This window comes from Homarus americanus, unplaced genomic scaffold, assembly GCF_018991925.1.
Source record: "Homarus americanus isolate GMGI-L3 unplaced genomic scaffold, GMGI_Hamer_2.0 scaffold16712, whole genome shotgun sequence".
Classification (NCBI taxonomy): Eukaryota; Metazoa; Arthropoda; class Malacostraca; order Decapoda; family Nephropidae; genus Homarus; species Homarus americanus.
Genome location: NW_024757794.1, coordinates 5,079,356 through 5,093,858, shown reverse-complemented (window position 1 = coordinate 5,093,858; position 14,503 = coordinate 5,079,356). Strand labels below are relative to the sequence as shown.

General features: G+C 40.8%; 1 protein-coding gene across 4 annotated transcripts in view; it reads left to right on the top strand.

Moving 5' to 3' along the window:
* Window positions 1-14,503, top strand: part of LOC121857681 (probable nuclear hormone receptor HR3) — a 128,541-nt gene that overhangs the window by 96,642 nt on the left and 17,396 nt on the right. For 2 of the 4 annotated variants that reach the window (XM_042353750.1, XM_042353749.1), the window contains exons 3-6: window positions 8,020-8,179; window positions 9,467-9,654; window positions 10,701-11,135; window positions 12,602-12,744. In XM_042353750.1, coding sequence (XP_042209684.1) covers window positions 8,020-8,179; window positions 9,467-9,654; window positions 10,701-11,135; window positions 12,602-12,744 — 926 coding nt within the window. The remainder of the gene's footprint in view (window positions 1-8,019; window positions 8,180-9,466; window positions 9,655-10,700; window positions 11,136-12,601; window positions 12,745-14,503) is intronic. The other 2 variants (XM_042353751.1, XM_042353752.1) reach the window with 2 other exon arrangements.

Below are 14,503 nucleotides of genomic sequence, written 5' to 3'. Positions count from 1 at the left end.
ACCACCAACCACCACCACCACCATCACCACCACCACCACCCCACCATCACCACCATCACCACACCCACATACCACCATCATCATCACCACCACACACCACATCACCACCACCACTCACCACCATCACCACCCACCATCATCACACACAATCACCACCACTCATCACCACCACCATCCCACCACCCATCATCACCACCATCCCATCACTACCACCTCATCATCACCATCATTACCATCACCACCTCACCACCACCATCACCACCACCATCATCACCCACCTCACCATCACCACCACCACCACCACCACCACCACCACCACCACCACACCACATTACCACCACCACCATCACCACCACCACCATTACCACCACCATCATCACCACCACCACCATTACCACCACCATCATCACCACCACCACCATTACCACCACCATCATCACCACCACCATCATCACCCACCACCATCATCACCACCACCACCATCACCACCACCATCACCACCACCATCCCCATCATCATCATCACCACCACCACGTCACCACCACCACCACCCCACCACCACCACCACACCACCACCACCACCCCACCACCACCACCACCCACCACATCATCATCACCATCACCACCACCACCACCACCATCACTCACTCACCACCACCATCACCACCATAATCACCACTCACCACCATCACCACCACCACCACCATCACCACCACCACCACCATCACCACCACCACCACCACCACCTCCCACCATCACCACCATCATCACCATCATCATCATCACCACCACCACCACCACCACCACCACCATCATCACCATCACCACCACCATCATCACCACCACCATCATCACCACCACCATCATCACCACCACCATCATCACCACCACCATCACCACCACCACACTCATCACCACCACCATCATCACCACCACCACCACCATCACCACCATCATCACCATCATCACCACCACCACCACCATCATCATCATCATCATCATCATCATCATCATCACCACCACCACCACCACCACCATCACCACCACCCGTGACGACCACAACTACCACCTACAACTCCGACAGTCACATGTACTATCACCATCACTAGGAGAAGTAGTGGTTATAGCTGCTGGTACTTTTGTCACTCCTCTTCCTCCACCTCTTTGTCTTCCTCTATCTTATCTCATTTCCTCACCTACGTTATATCTCTTCAACATCCGTGTTTCTTTCTCAAGCGTCAACTGCTTCCTCCACCTCCTCCTCCCGTGCTCGCCTGGGCCAGGGTTCGGTGGCCGTCCTTGCCCAGCACAGCTGATGTTGCCTCTGTGTGTGTGTGTGTGTGTGTGTGTGTGTTTTAATGATTATTATATGTGTTTGGAAGAAACCATTTTGTGTGTATGCATGTTTGTACTGCTAACCAATAGCCATACATGCCTGGGTTCGTGTATGGACGGGAGGGTGGTGTACGTGCGCGCGTGCGTGCATGTGTACATGTGCCGCTAAATAAGTTAACAAGGGGATGAAGTTTTCGCGTTTTTGCCTCAACACTAAGTTAATGTAAGAATGAGCGAAGGACCGTGTGTTAAAGGTGGCAGTAATGGCGCGCCGGACTGACAAAAATCACCAAACACTTGATCAACATTGTGTGAGTCAAGCCCCCCTCGAGCCGCGTTGATAAGTCACGTGAGGAAAACAACTTAGTGGAAAATCCCAACACCAGAACAGAGTTTGTCACCCCCTCTGAGTCGCCCAACCCCACACCTCACCCCACCTCACCTCACGCCATCCCACCCCACCAATAATGTTTACAACCTGCCTTAAGAATATCGAATCTAGCTACAAATGGCATCTTTACCATTCACTGACACTTGAAGCAACTTTTTTTTTTGAGTGCATGAGGCAAGCAAGGAGTCAGACGAGAGAGTGATCCCAGGCTGGACCAAGCTACCAAGTCAACTAGCCCCCCACACCAGCCAGCCAGCCAGCCCGCTATGTGTATCCCTTACTACGCGCAGCGGCCGTTGACCCCGCCAGCGCGAGGGGCTTGGCATAACAATAGTCACCGCGCTTGCGAATACAACTAATACATTTGTGTGTTGAGGCGGGGTACTGTGAATGGGTTCCTGCAGTGCCTTAGAGAAGTGTTGGATGTCTTGATAAAAGATTATTAATGGGGTGTTGTATTCTGTTTACTGTAGTTGTTGGTGTTAGGTTTGTTTATTCTGGTTAGTATTACAAATAATCTTTACTGAGTTGTTCCATATTATTATTATTATTATTATTATTATTATTATTATTATTATTATTCGTATTATTATTATTATTATTATTATTATTATTGTTATTATTATTATTATTATTATTATTTTTATTATTATTATTATTATTATTATTATTATTATTATTAGTATTATTATTATTCGTATTATTATTATTATTATTATTATTATTATTATTGTTATTATTATTATTATTATTATTTTTATTATTATTATTATTATTATTATTATTATTATTATTATTATTATTATTATTATTATTATTATTATTATTATTATTATTATTATTATTATTATTATTATGTACCAAAAATGTTCTTCCGACACACACACAAAAGATAAAAAGAAAAGTACTTATATTGGCAGATCTGACGAGTGTTGCCATATTTAATTTCATTCAGGAGGTGGTGGAGAAGGGGGGAGGGAGGGAGGGAGAGGGGGCAGGCAGGCAGGCAGGCAGGTTAATGACCCGTTGCCACCACTGCACGTGAAGATGTCTTATCAGATCCACCCCAATGGCTTGTTGTGTATCGATTTTCACATTCTGATTGATATGATGCCTATTAGATGAAATAATCTGAGTGTTTATATAATTGATCGAGGATATTCTGATTCCCGTTTGTGTGTTTATTCAGATTTCGCGTGTGTTGATGTGTTTTGATTAACGTGGCAAGTGGCAGGTAGGATTTTGATTTTGTACTCTTGAGTGTTTTTATCAGTCATGTCCTGAATGTATGACCCTATTTATCTGTGTAAGAGGATTTTTGTAACCGATAAGTAGTTGTTGTTCTTGATCATCTTATCTCTATTATTATTATTTTTGTTACTATTTCTTTCATTATTAGTATTATTATTATTATTATTACTTTTTTATATCAGTTTTATTGCTATTGTTTTTTTTATTATTATTATTGAAGAGATGAAGGGAGAGATTATAATGACAGACAGACAGACAGACAGACAGACACACACCCCCGTAAGACCATACAAGGTGGTTACCGTGGCGGCGTTAAGAGGCAGGTCAAAAGTTCAAGGTCAAGTCTATGTATTGAGGCGGACCTACTGTATTGTCCACTTAAGTCTTTTCACGACCCAATCTAGTTCTTTTTTATGCCCAATTTGTTTTGTTTTTTTGTTGTTTTTTTCTGTAATTTCCCCCTTTTTTTTTCTTTTTTCCAATTTCTTGTTTTTATCCATTTTTTTTTTTACTTTTAATGTTTTTCTTCCTGTTTTTTTTATTTTTTTTACCAATATAGTCTTTCTTTCTGTTGTTTATTTCAATGTTTTCTTTTTCGAGGATTTTATTCAGTCTCCCATTCTTTCTTTCAATCTCCTTTATTTTATTGCTTTATTTTTCTCATCACCTTCAGTAATCGTCAGGTTAAAGCGTCTAAATATAAACAAATGATATAAATTTTAATACAAATTGGCAGTATTAAAACGTGCTTGCTTTGATATGTACGTGATATATATACACACACACACACACACACACACACGTACGTAATATAATGCCGACTTAACAGAACATTACACCATGTTTGGAGACTCTTGGACTGTTTGGAATTTATTCACTATATAAATACTGGTGTTGGAATTTTTGGCCCGTTATATACCTGTAATATATGACTGGTGGGGTATTTTTTTCCATATGGGTCTTTTTCCTTATGGGTCTTATTTTCCTTATGGGTCTTTTTTCCTTTGGTCTTTTCCAGTGTTGGGTATTTTTTTTCCTTGTTGGGTCTTGTTTACCTTGTTGGATCTTATTTTCCTTGTTGGGTCATTTTTTCCTTATTGGGTCCTATTTTCCTTGTTGGATCTTTTTCAGTGTTGGATCTTATTTTCCTTGTTCTTTTTTTCCTTGCGGGGTTATATTTTCTTTGTTGGGTCTTTTCCCCTTGTTGGGTCTTACTTTCCTTGTTGGGTTTTATTTTCCTTGTAGGTCTTTTTTTCTTTGGTATTTTTCCTTGTTGGATCGTTTTCCCCTGTTGGGTTTTATTTTTCTTTGTTGGGTCTACTTTTTGCTGGTCTTATTTTTCTTGTTGGGTCTTTTTTTCCCTTGTTGAATCTTTTTTTCCTTGTTGGATCTTTTTTCCTTGTTGGATCTTTTTTCCTTGTTGGATCTTTTTTCCTTGTTGGATCTTTTTTCCTTGTTGGATCTTTTTTCCTTGTTGGGTCTTATTTTCCTTGTTGGGTCTTATTTTCCTTGTTGGATCTTTTTTTCCCTCTACGTTGTTTCACTGTTGATTTTGCGTTGAAATATATGATTATTTTCTCTTCACGTTGATTCTACGTTGAAATGGCAGTGATTGACGAGTGGGATTGATTTACCTTCACCAGTTTGTAAGTTGATTGTGTTAGCTCTTAGTTGGCAACGCTTATGACTAGATTAGATGAAAGACTGGTATTGACAACATTGATTTTTAACTGTGATTGATGGCTCAGTGTTGACAGCTAAAAGTGATTATGGCTTGAATTTTTAGTTGTGATTGATGTCCCAGTATTGACAGCTAAAACGTGACTGTAGCTTTGAGATGAGTGATGAATGATACTCCATGATACTGTTAGCTTTAACCGATAGTTGTATCTTCGTAAATTCATGGCAGACTACTTTTAGCTTTGACCTATAGTTGTCTCTCTTAGCTTTACACACACACACACACACACACACACACACACACACACGAAGATATCCATACTAATTTAACCTATCTGTCATCTCATATCAGACCATGGAGTATCGGTCATGGTTCACCCTTATCACCCCCCCTTCCCCCCAATCTCTTAACTATTTGACGTAAATGATTGTTGGATGAATTAATAGTAAAAATATCAGTTGTTTGGATTGAGTTAGTGTTGTTGGATCACCTGAGGATTAGACACCCTCTCCCCATCTCAGCTTATTTTACCTTATTATTATTATTATTAGTAGTAGTAGTAGTAGTGGTGGTAGTAGTAGTAGTAGTGGTGGTGGTAGTAGTAGTGGTGGTGGTAGTAGTAGTATGTTTCTGATTAAAAAGTAGTTCGTCATAGTCACACATCTAATGATTTTTTTATTTGTTATTTACGTGGTAGTTGTCAGCAGCATGTGTAGTGTAAGGTATTCCCAGGAAGGTAGAAGGTAACAATTAAGGAGAAGCAGGTTGTGAGTGGGTCAGTAGTAGCGCAGGAGTTGTGGTCACTGACTCGACGCTCCACCTGCCCAGCCACACCATCATTGTTTTACTCACCGCCTTGGTTGCTTTCTTCTCACGGTACTGATGTGTAAGTCTTAAGATTAGGTGTGATGTTCTTCAATTGGATATTTTTTCGATGTTTGGTTTCTCTAACGGTCGTGTCACTACGTGTTAAGCATTTTGAAATGGATCGAACTGTAGGTTGAAGCATCTGTCGTGTCCCGCCAGGAGTGATGTGATAAGAGTGACTATTATCTGGCGGCGAACTCCAGCAACATGTGTTAACAGGTGGGTGTTGTGTGGCTGCCGCGGGACCTGGGGGGAGCGACCACTGCTGCAGGGGTGATGACAGCGCCCTCCACCCCGACACACCAGACTTTATACCTGAGGCCCATACCTGTATAGGGGGGGGGGGTGCTGGAGGCTCTTCTAGTGGTAGTGGAGATGACAAAAGAATAGGGTTGGTGGCGTAGAACGTGGGGCTGGACATGACTCAATGACCGTAGCAGTAGGTCAAGAGACGAGGGGGAGGGGGGGGGAGTGAGTTACGAAGGAGACTGTCCCAGGGCCTGAGGCTCGGCCAGACCAGGGGCGCTTGTTGGACGACTGCCAGACTCTGTGATGTCTGTGAGACTTCCGCGTTTGGCTGTATCCGTGATGCTCACCCACAGATACGCCAGCCCTGGGCGTGTTATTTCCCACCCTCTTGTTGATCCCACCCAGCCGACCCACGCAGCCCACCAACCCATAGGTTCTTCCAGGTTAACCACTCACCCACCATCTCTGCTGCCCCCACCCATTTCACCCTTCTTCCATGCCACCCACCTACTGCCACCCAACCCTTCTTTTAGTATTCCTTTCTCTGTGTGTGCGTGTGTGTTCGACCGGTTACCTAACTCAGCTAGAAGTGTCTTCGTGTAAGGTCAGAGGACTTGTCTGACAGGTCATAGACTCATGGTGCATAAATTCTCTTTTTCCTGTGACGGACACAAAAGCTCCACCGGACAAAATCACTACAGGCACCGGAAAATATCCCACTGGACAAAATTTTCTCAGTTCAAGGTGCTTTTTAAATCCCAGTTTACCAGTTTAAGTTTACCAGTTTAAGTCAAGTCAGGTGAGATCGTGCCACGGGTGAGTCTTATAAGAAGCACCTGAGGGCGACTCTCTATACAGGCCAGGTCGAGTTACAGGGAGGAGGAGGAGGAGGAGGAGGGAGAGAGGTTATTGCTGGGAACGTCTAGGTGAATGAAGATAAACACGGTGATCAACACAGTCCTGAGAACGATGTACTGACGCCACCAACCACTATCACAACTACCATTATCACCATCACCACTATCATCACAACTGTTACCACTACCACCACTATCATCACAACTGCTACCACTACCACCACTATCATCACAACTGTTACCACTACCACCACTATCATCACAACTGCTACCACTACCACCACTATCATCACAACTGCTACCACTACCACCACTATCTTCACAACTGTTACCACTACCACCACTATCATCACAACTGCTACCACTACCACCACTATCATCACAACTGCTACCACTACCACCACTATCATCACAACTGCTACCACTACCACTGTCATCACAACTGCTACCACTACCACCACTATCATCACAACTGCTACCACTACCACCACTATCATCACAACTGCTACCACTACCACCACTATCATCACAACTGCTACCACTACCACCACTATCATCACAACTGCAACTGCTATCACACTGCTATCATACTGCTACCACTACCACCACTATCATCACAACTGCTGCTATCACACTGCTACCACTACCACCACTATCATCACAACTGCTACCACCACTACCACCACATACTGCTCATCACAACTGCTACCACTACCACCACTATCATCACAACTGCTACCACTACCACCACTATCATCACAACTGCTACCACTACCACCACTATCATCACAACTGCTACCACTACCACCACTATCATCACAACTGCTACCACTACCACCACTATCATCACAACTGCTACCACTACCACCACTATCATCACAACTGCTACCACTACCCTCACTGTCATCACAACTGCTACCACTACCACCACTGTCATCACAACTGCTACCACTACCACCACTATCATCACAACTGCTACCACTACCACCACTATCATCACAACTGCTACCACTACCACCACTATCATCACAACTGCTACCACTACCACCACTGTCATCACAACTGCTACCATTACCACCACCATTACTACCACCACTATTACTACCACCACTATCACCATTACCACACCACCACTACCTGTTTTATCCAGGTGGTGACTGGAGAGAACCACGTCTCATTAAACGGTTATAACAGCAAAAACTTAAACCTTCGTTGGATATTTTTTTCAAGGAGTAGGAGAACACTCGAGTATGTGTGGGGTGACACTGTTCCCATCACCTACCGCCACCATTACCATTAATCTAATATGAAATGAAGAACAAATTGTTTTTGTTGTTTAAGTGTTCATTGTTTGTGTCACATACTAAGTTGTTTTTTTTCTTTAACAGCTGTGAAATTTGGTCGGATGAGCAAGAAGCAGCGAGAGAAGGTGGAGGACGAGGTGCGCTACCACAAGGCTGCCCAGATGGGCATGGCCGCCCAGGAGACCTCGCCGGACTCATCCATGTACGAGCCGCCCACACCCACGTCTTCAGATATATACACCCCGTATGTCATCCGCGGCTCTACCACTGTACACGTCCTCTTGCGTCACACACACACACACACACAGTATTCATTTTGAGCAGAGTAGTGACAACTCAAAATTAACTCGCATTGTTTGCCAGCTCCTCCCTGGCGGAGACTGATTTGGTGGTTGTGTGGATATAAAGCTCACCTGTCTTAAGGGTCTCTGGTTTGATTCGTGGGGACCACAATCCACCCAGCTGTACCTACTGTAACTTTAGTACCGGCTACACTTCCTCCCTGTGTGCTGAAGGCTTAGGATACAGTCTGCTGTATCCACACTCCCTAATGGACCATGAGGACGCTGGGATCCACTTTCCCCTGACACAAACCGTAACTTCCCGACAGTCATCTTTTGTAGCCATGCGGGTTTGGCAAACAAATTGCTTCACCTGTGTATGTCTAGTAACTATCCATACATGACCAGTAGCTGCATATAGACATACAATAGTAAGGTAGAACACCCACCCTTGGGAACTCACTTGCTTATCTTTGGTTTATTTAGCTTGAATTCCCAGCCAATCAGAACGCTTGATACAAACGACAGAGGTAGAGGTGGCACATGATGATTACATTTTATATAAACATATTTACTGTCACGAGTTGTTAAGTTTTTGTTGGATATTACAAATAAATATTTTAAATTAAATTTTGCACGTTAAAATAATTTTACAGCGATTACAAGTCCTACGGATGACAATCTAAAAGAAATAATACCAACACTTAATTTTGAACTGGTCTGCCCGCTGAACTATAGGTGACGGCAGCTCCCGCCTAATTAATAATAATATATAATCAGTAACAACAACCGACAGAAATGTGTTTACAAGAAATGTTAGTTGGAAAATATATATATTGAATTACGTTATAACTTATAAGTGATAAATATGTATAAATATCAGTCTTGTCTCCTTTCAATGAACAGTGTAACTTCATGTTGGCAAATATTTTGTTGATATACTGTATGAATCAAATGCTGACAACATTCATACTGATGTAAAAGAATAAGCTTCCCCCTTGATGTATGTCACTGTTGTTGTACAGCCTCGAGCATCTGGCACCACAACACACGTCACGATGTAACGTATTTTGTACAAATGCAAGTGTTTGAAATGTTATATCAAATGCTTTGGCAGTTACTAAATATCAGCCAGAAACTCGGGACATGTCAATATTAATCTGTACAACATCCATGGTAAGTTGTTCAGTAGTACAGTATGGTTGGTGTGTGACGTGCATATATCCTTCAAATATTTTTTCCCTCAACAGATACTATGGGTCGGAGATTGCCTCCTTCCCCTCCACAGGGTACAGTTATACCCCACAGACCACCACACCTACTATACCCTTCGAGATCAACCCAGATTATGTAGTTGACTCTACCACATTTGATCCTCGTCAAACCTCATTAGACCCCCTGCCAGACTCGGGAGCCATGTCACCAGTTGTGTCCTCTGGTGAGTCTCTCTTCGTGCTCTTGCTTCATTATTTATCTCAATTCCAGTTTTTGGCGAATCTACTCAGAGTTAGCAGTTAGTACTAGCGAGAAAGGTAAGAAGGCAAACAATTGAGAATGAGATGGTAGTGTCATGAAATTAAAGTTCTTTTAATAGATACCGTACAAGCATTGGGGAGCAGAGGCGATGCTTTGGCAGCCAAGATTTACTCATGCCATAAGAGAAAGACAATTGTTTATCCATTGGTTTATACCTATTGGTCAACCAGCCATCTACTTGTGGTGGTAATGAAATTTCTAAGATAATTCTTATACAAATAACTAAAAAGATGTAATAAAAATTGGCGAAGATGCCAGAATGGAAAGCTTTGTTCTTATGCAGTAGAGTTCTTCCTTGATAAGAAACACAGCATGGGGAACTATTTTGACCAATACTACTGTACTCATAAGCAAGAACCTTTGAATTAGTTAATGTGATATTTCATCAACATGTAAGGTGAGTGATTAACATGTGAATATTCTGTACAAAGAAACCACAGTGCACTTTCTTCCTTTCTAAATATTATGACTTTGTTTCTGACTATTGACTCACAGACCTTATTCTGTCCTATGCAGTGCACACGGGACTCAAAAGTTGGACTCTGGGTGTCGGTGAGTCACCCGGAGGTTGACGTGCTCCTTAGTGTCATTTAAACTTGTAATTTAAATGTTTAATACTTGAATACTTAAAATTATTTTCATTTAACATTAATGGCAACAAAACCCCGTGCAAGCAGGAATAGGATTGATATACAGTAATTGTTAAAGGGACAGCTGAAGGAATCACCTGTATATAAGGAAAGACTGGGGCCAGTAGCCTGCACTTTCTCCTACAGTTTTGACAGTTCCAGAATTTTACTTAGACATGACTGTCATAGACCTCAACTGTAAACAAAATATCAACAGTGTGATGTCTTCTTCTTCCTGCATGCACGGTGCCTGTGGGTTGGTTATCTCACCTGCCTTGGGTCCTCACTAATGCTCAGGTGTTGGGTCGTCACTCCTCAGGTAAAGGCGGGTTCGGGCACAGAGGAGCTGGCTCAGGGGGAGGAGGAGGAAGCGAGCTAGCTGGTGGTGGTCAGATGCGGGGTGCTGGGCCTGGAGGAGGTGGTGGTGGAGGAGGAGGAGGGGGAGGTGGAAGTCTCTTGGGAGAAGCAGACATCATTATAAAAGAAGAAGTATCCGTAGAGACGTGCTTTAACATGGACACTCTACAGACCACCAGACTTAATGAGTGTGGTGGTGCTACCAGTATGTCAGACAAGAACCTTACTCCCGTAGACAGCACTACGTACCTGCCTCCTGGTCCCACTTCTCCACCCCTCAGTCAACCTCATCAACAGCAGCAACTACAACAACAGCAGCAGCTACAACATCATCAGCAGCAGCAGACAACTGTAGCTGGTGCCACAGTGTTACCAGACGAAGAGAGCGTATCCCCCCGTAAGCTTATGATTATTGCATGCTTACTATATTCGCATGATTGTTTAATGCATGAATGCATGACATTTGAGTTATGTAGTTAGCTTGAAGTATGTAGGAGCTTGAAAAGCTTTGCTGTATCTGGGACGGTGGGACCCTCGACACTGACGTGTTCTACGGAAAGTTAAGTCCTACAAGAATTACAACAGGTATTGCTTTTTTCTCTTATTTAGCTGTGGGTCAGTTATTTTTATTTTGACTACTGAAAAAGCGCTGTAGTAGTGTATATATCATGTAAGGATGTTAAATGTAACGAAGATAAAAAGGTAAAAATATTGCTTATAATTACTGACATGCTTTTTGCATTTACTGTTGCTGTGCTCTTAAGTTGTATTGAATTATTTTTAGTGTTTCGTTGTATATGGTATTAACTCTATATAAGAGGCTTAACTGGATGCTTCAGAACACTTGTTTGCCTCATCCTAACCAGTCGTATGGAAATATATAAAGAGCAAGTATTGCCCTTTAACCAATAAATGCTTTCTTGTTTTACGGTTTGCCAGTCCAAACTTTTTTTTTAATTCAATTATTTCTTGTTTGAGCTTGCTTGTATATATATATAAGTTTTATGCATTTTGCATGGTGTATGCATTCCTTCATGTGAACGCTAGTGTTTGGTGTTTCAAGTACTGTACTGTACGTCTAAAATACCTGTATCTCTGATTGAATCTCTTGTCACTTATTATTTTAACCTTAATAATATAATTGGGATTTTCTTGAAAAAATTTACTATAATTATGGTACATGTGTTAGATTACCTCTCATACATTAATATTTCTCACATTCTTGATTAACTCAGATAATAATTAAATTGGCCTGAGATGTACTATTTTAAAGAAACAAAATTATATTGTGCTGTAGTATGGATGATAATTTTTTAAATTTAGATTTTAAATTTTCTGCAACAATTTATGAAGTGTTGGTGAAAGATAAATACTGTACCACAATCATAATCGTACAAGACATTACTGTAGAATCGATAAATCTTCGACTTGTCAGCTTTCGTATAACCGCACCCCAGCTGGCTAGTCAATTTATAAACGTGTATGTGTGCCCTGAAGTGTTTATTTAATTTGAAGAGTTAATATATGTTGTCTGATCTGGAATAAATTGTATTTATATCAATTTAATCAATGTCCATTTATTAGTAGTGACCTGTTGAAGGGAGTTACAATATAATGTTAAAAGAATAGGAATAAGCAAATTGTAAACCATATATTTATATTAAAATTCATTATGTATTGTGATTTAGAAATATTATACCAACGTACATGTATACTGTAGATTTCGCGACTTGATTATTATAGAAGACACCAGTGTAACGTTTCAGTCGGAGGGGTTGTGTGTGTAAACGTCAAGATGAACCAGATTCAATGTAATGTTAAATTTTTATTATTGGAACATAAACTGACTTATTACTTCCGCAGATCCTGCACAACTTGCCGAGATCTTGGCTCGTTGGGTTGCTGACGCTCACTTACGAACGTGTTTATACTCCAGTGAGCACATAGCAGATGTTATGAGGAAACAAGCCCTCGACATCTCTAAAGTCACCTACTACAAAAATATGGCAAGCAACCTTTTATTCATTCATTATTTGGTAAAGGACAGGTATACACGTGTGCAGTGTTGGCCTGTCATATCCTATATGTTCTTTGTCAAGCAGGATGGCCCTGTAGATGATCCTCTATGTCTCTGTGCTAATACTATTGTCACGTGCAGTACATTACTTACATTTCTAGCTAAGACTTCCCATGCAGCTCCATCTGTAACCATAAGAAACAGTCATGACATACGTATTACATCCATATGTACAATTATTAAAGACAAAAGTCGTGTCGCGGTTTTGTCCGAAGATTAAATATAACTCGTGAAACATTATGAGAGCCCCCTACCACAAGGCAGAGCTCACCAAAAGTTTATCCCTTCGGCATATGTGTTCACCAAATTTCACGACACGGCTTTTGTTTGTCATTGTACACATCCATTTTTCTCATACTGTACAATATCCCTGTCAGTATTTTATGGTCATTTTCTACGCTTGTATGAATTAGTCGTTTCCTATTCTCATGATGACTGATCAATCCAACCAACTTTGTTTCACTATTACCTCACTTTATTCACCATCTAATATCTCGGTTTGGTAAGTTTGCAGTTTCAGTCACAATTCGTTTTGGACATGTAGCCTAGGATTTTCCGATGGTTTTCGGTGTGAATCATTGATTTTGACATTACTGTCGGAAAAGACTCGTTTTTTATATACGACGGGGTGTATCTCAAAACGAGTCTTTTCCAACAGTAATGAATGTCAAAATCAATGATTCACACCGAAAACCATCGGAAAACCTAAGCTTTATGTCCAAAACAATTGGGTAAACTAACTTAACCCAACCTACTATATATCAATCTAACCAGGGACATAATAGACTTGTTGAGTGAGCTGAATGCCTGTAGTTACTCAGCTTATACCATAGACAGGCACGAGGTTACTTAATAGAAGTCTATAAACACCTCAAAGGCTATTACTCAGTCTAGTGTTCATACTGTACTTGGAGCTGGCGGATGGCCGCCCACTATGCTGTAGGTCTGCTCAGCTTAAGTTTACAGAAAATATTTATTTGGGGAATACTGTACTTTTTTGTATACAGTATATGAAATATTGGCATTACTCCTTTCGGCTCAATTAAGTTTAAATTTGATAACTGGCTGTATAGAATTTGAATATTGATACCGTATACATACGTACTGTACTGTATGTATAAATATTTACTCGTGGATTTTGTTCAAGACTCCTCTACTGGTAACATTTAGTCATTTAGTGGTCTAATGTGATTTGCTTACCAACCATTTACTTAAATATTACCTTGTGTACTTACTAAGTATGGAGAACTACGGTAAACTAAATTACTGTATACAGTATTGCAGTCTCATTTCATTGAAGGGTGAATTAATTTTAGCTATCTTTCCTTTCCGTGATGTATAATTATTATTAGACTCCTTTAGGCGTATAATTTGATGGGTAAGATGAAGCTATTTAGTTTTGTTTCAAATTTTTAATTTTTATTATAGTTTCATTTTGCTATTACAGAAAAAATATTAATTTCCATGTAAGATAATCTAGTAATGATATTGCAGGTACAATACTAGTCTTGTAGCTGAAGTCAAGTCATAAGTTACTGATGATTATGTTTAGTTCTGTGTTCCTACTATGGTTCAAGTTATTTCCTCTGAATCAAGACAATGACATAAACTGTATAGTATCATGTAGTAAAGGTACAGGGTACTCTTACATTTTATTTAATGTGCAGGCTTTCTATACCTATTATGTT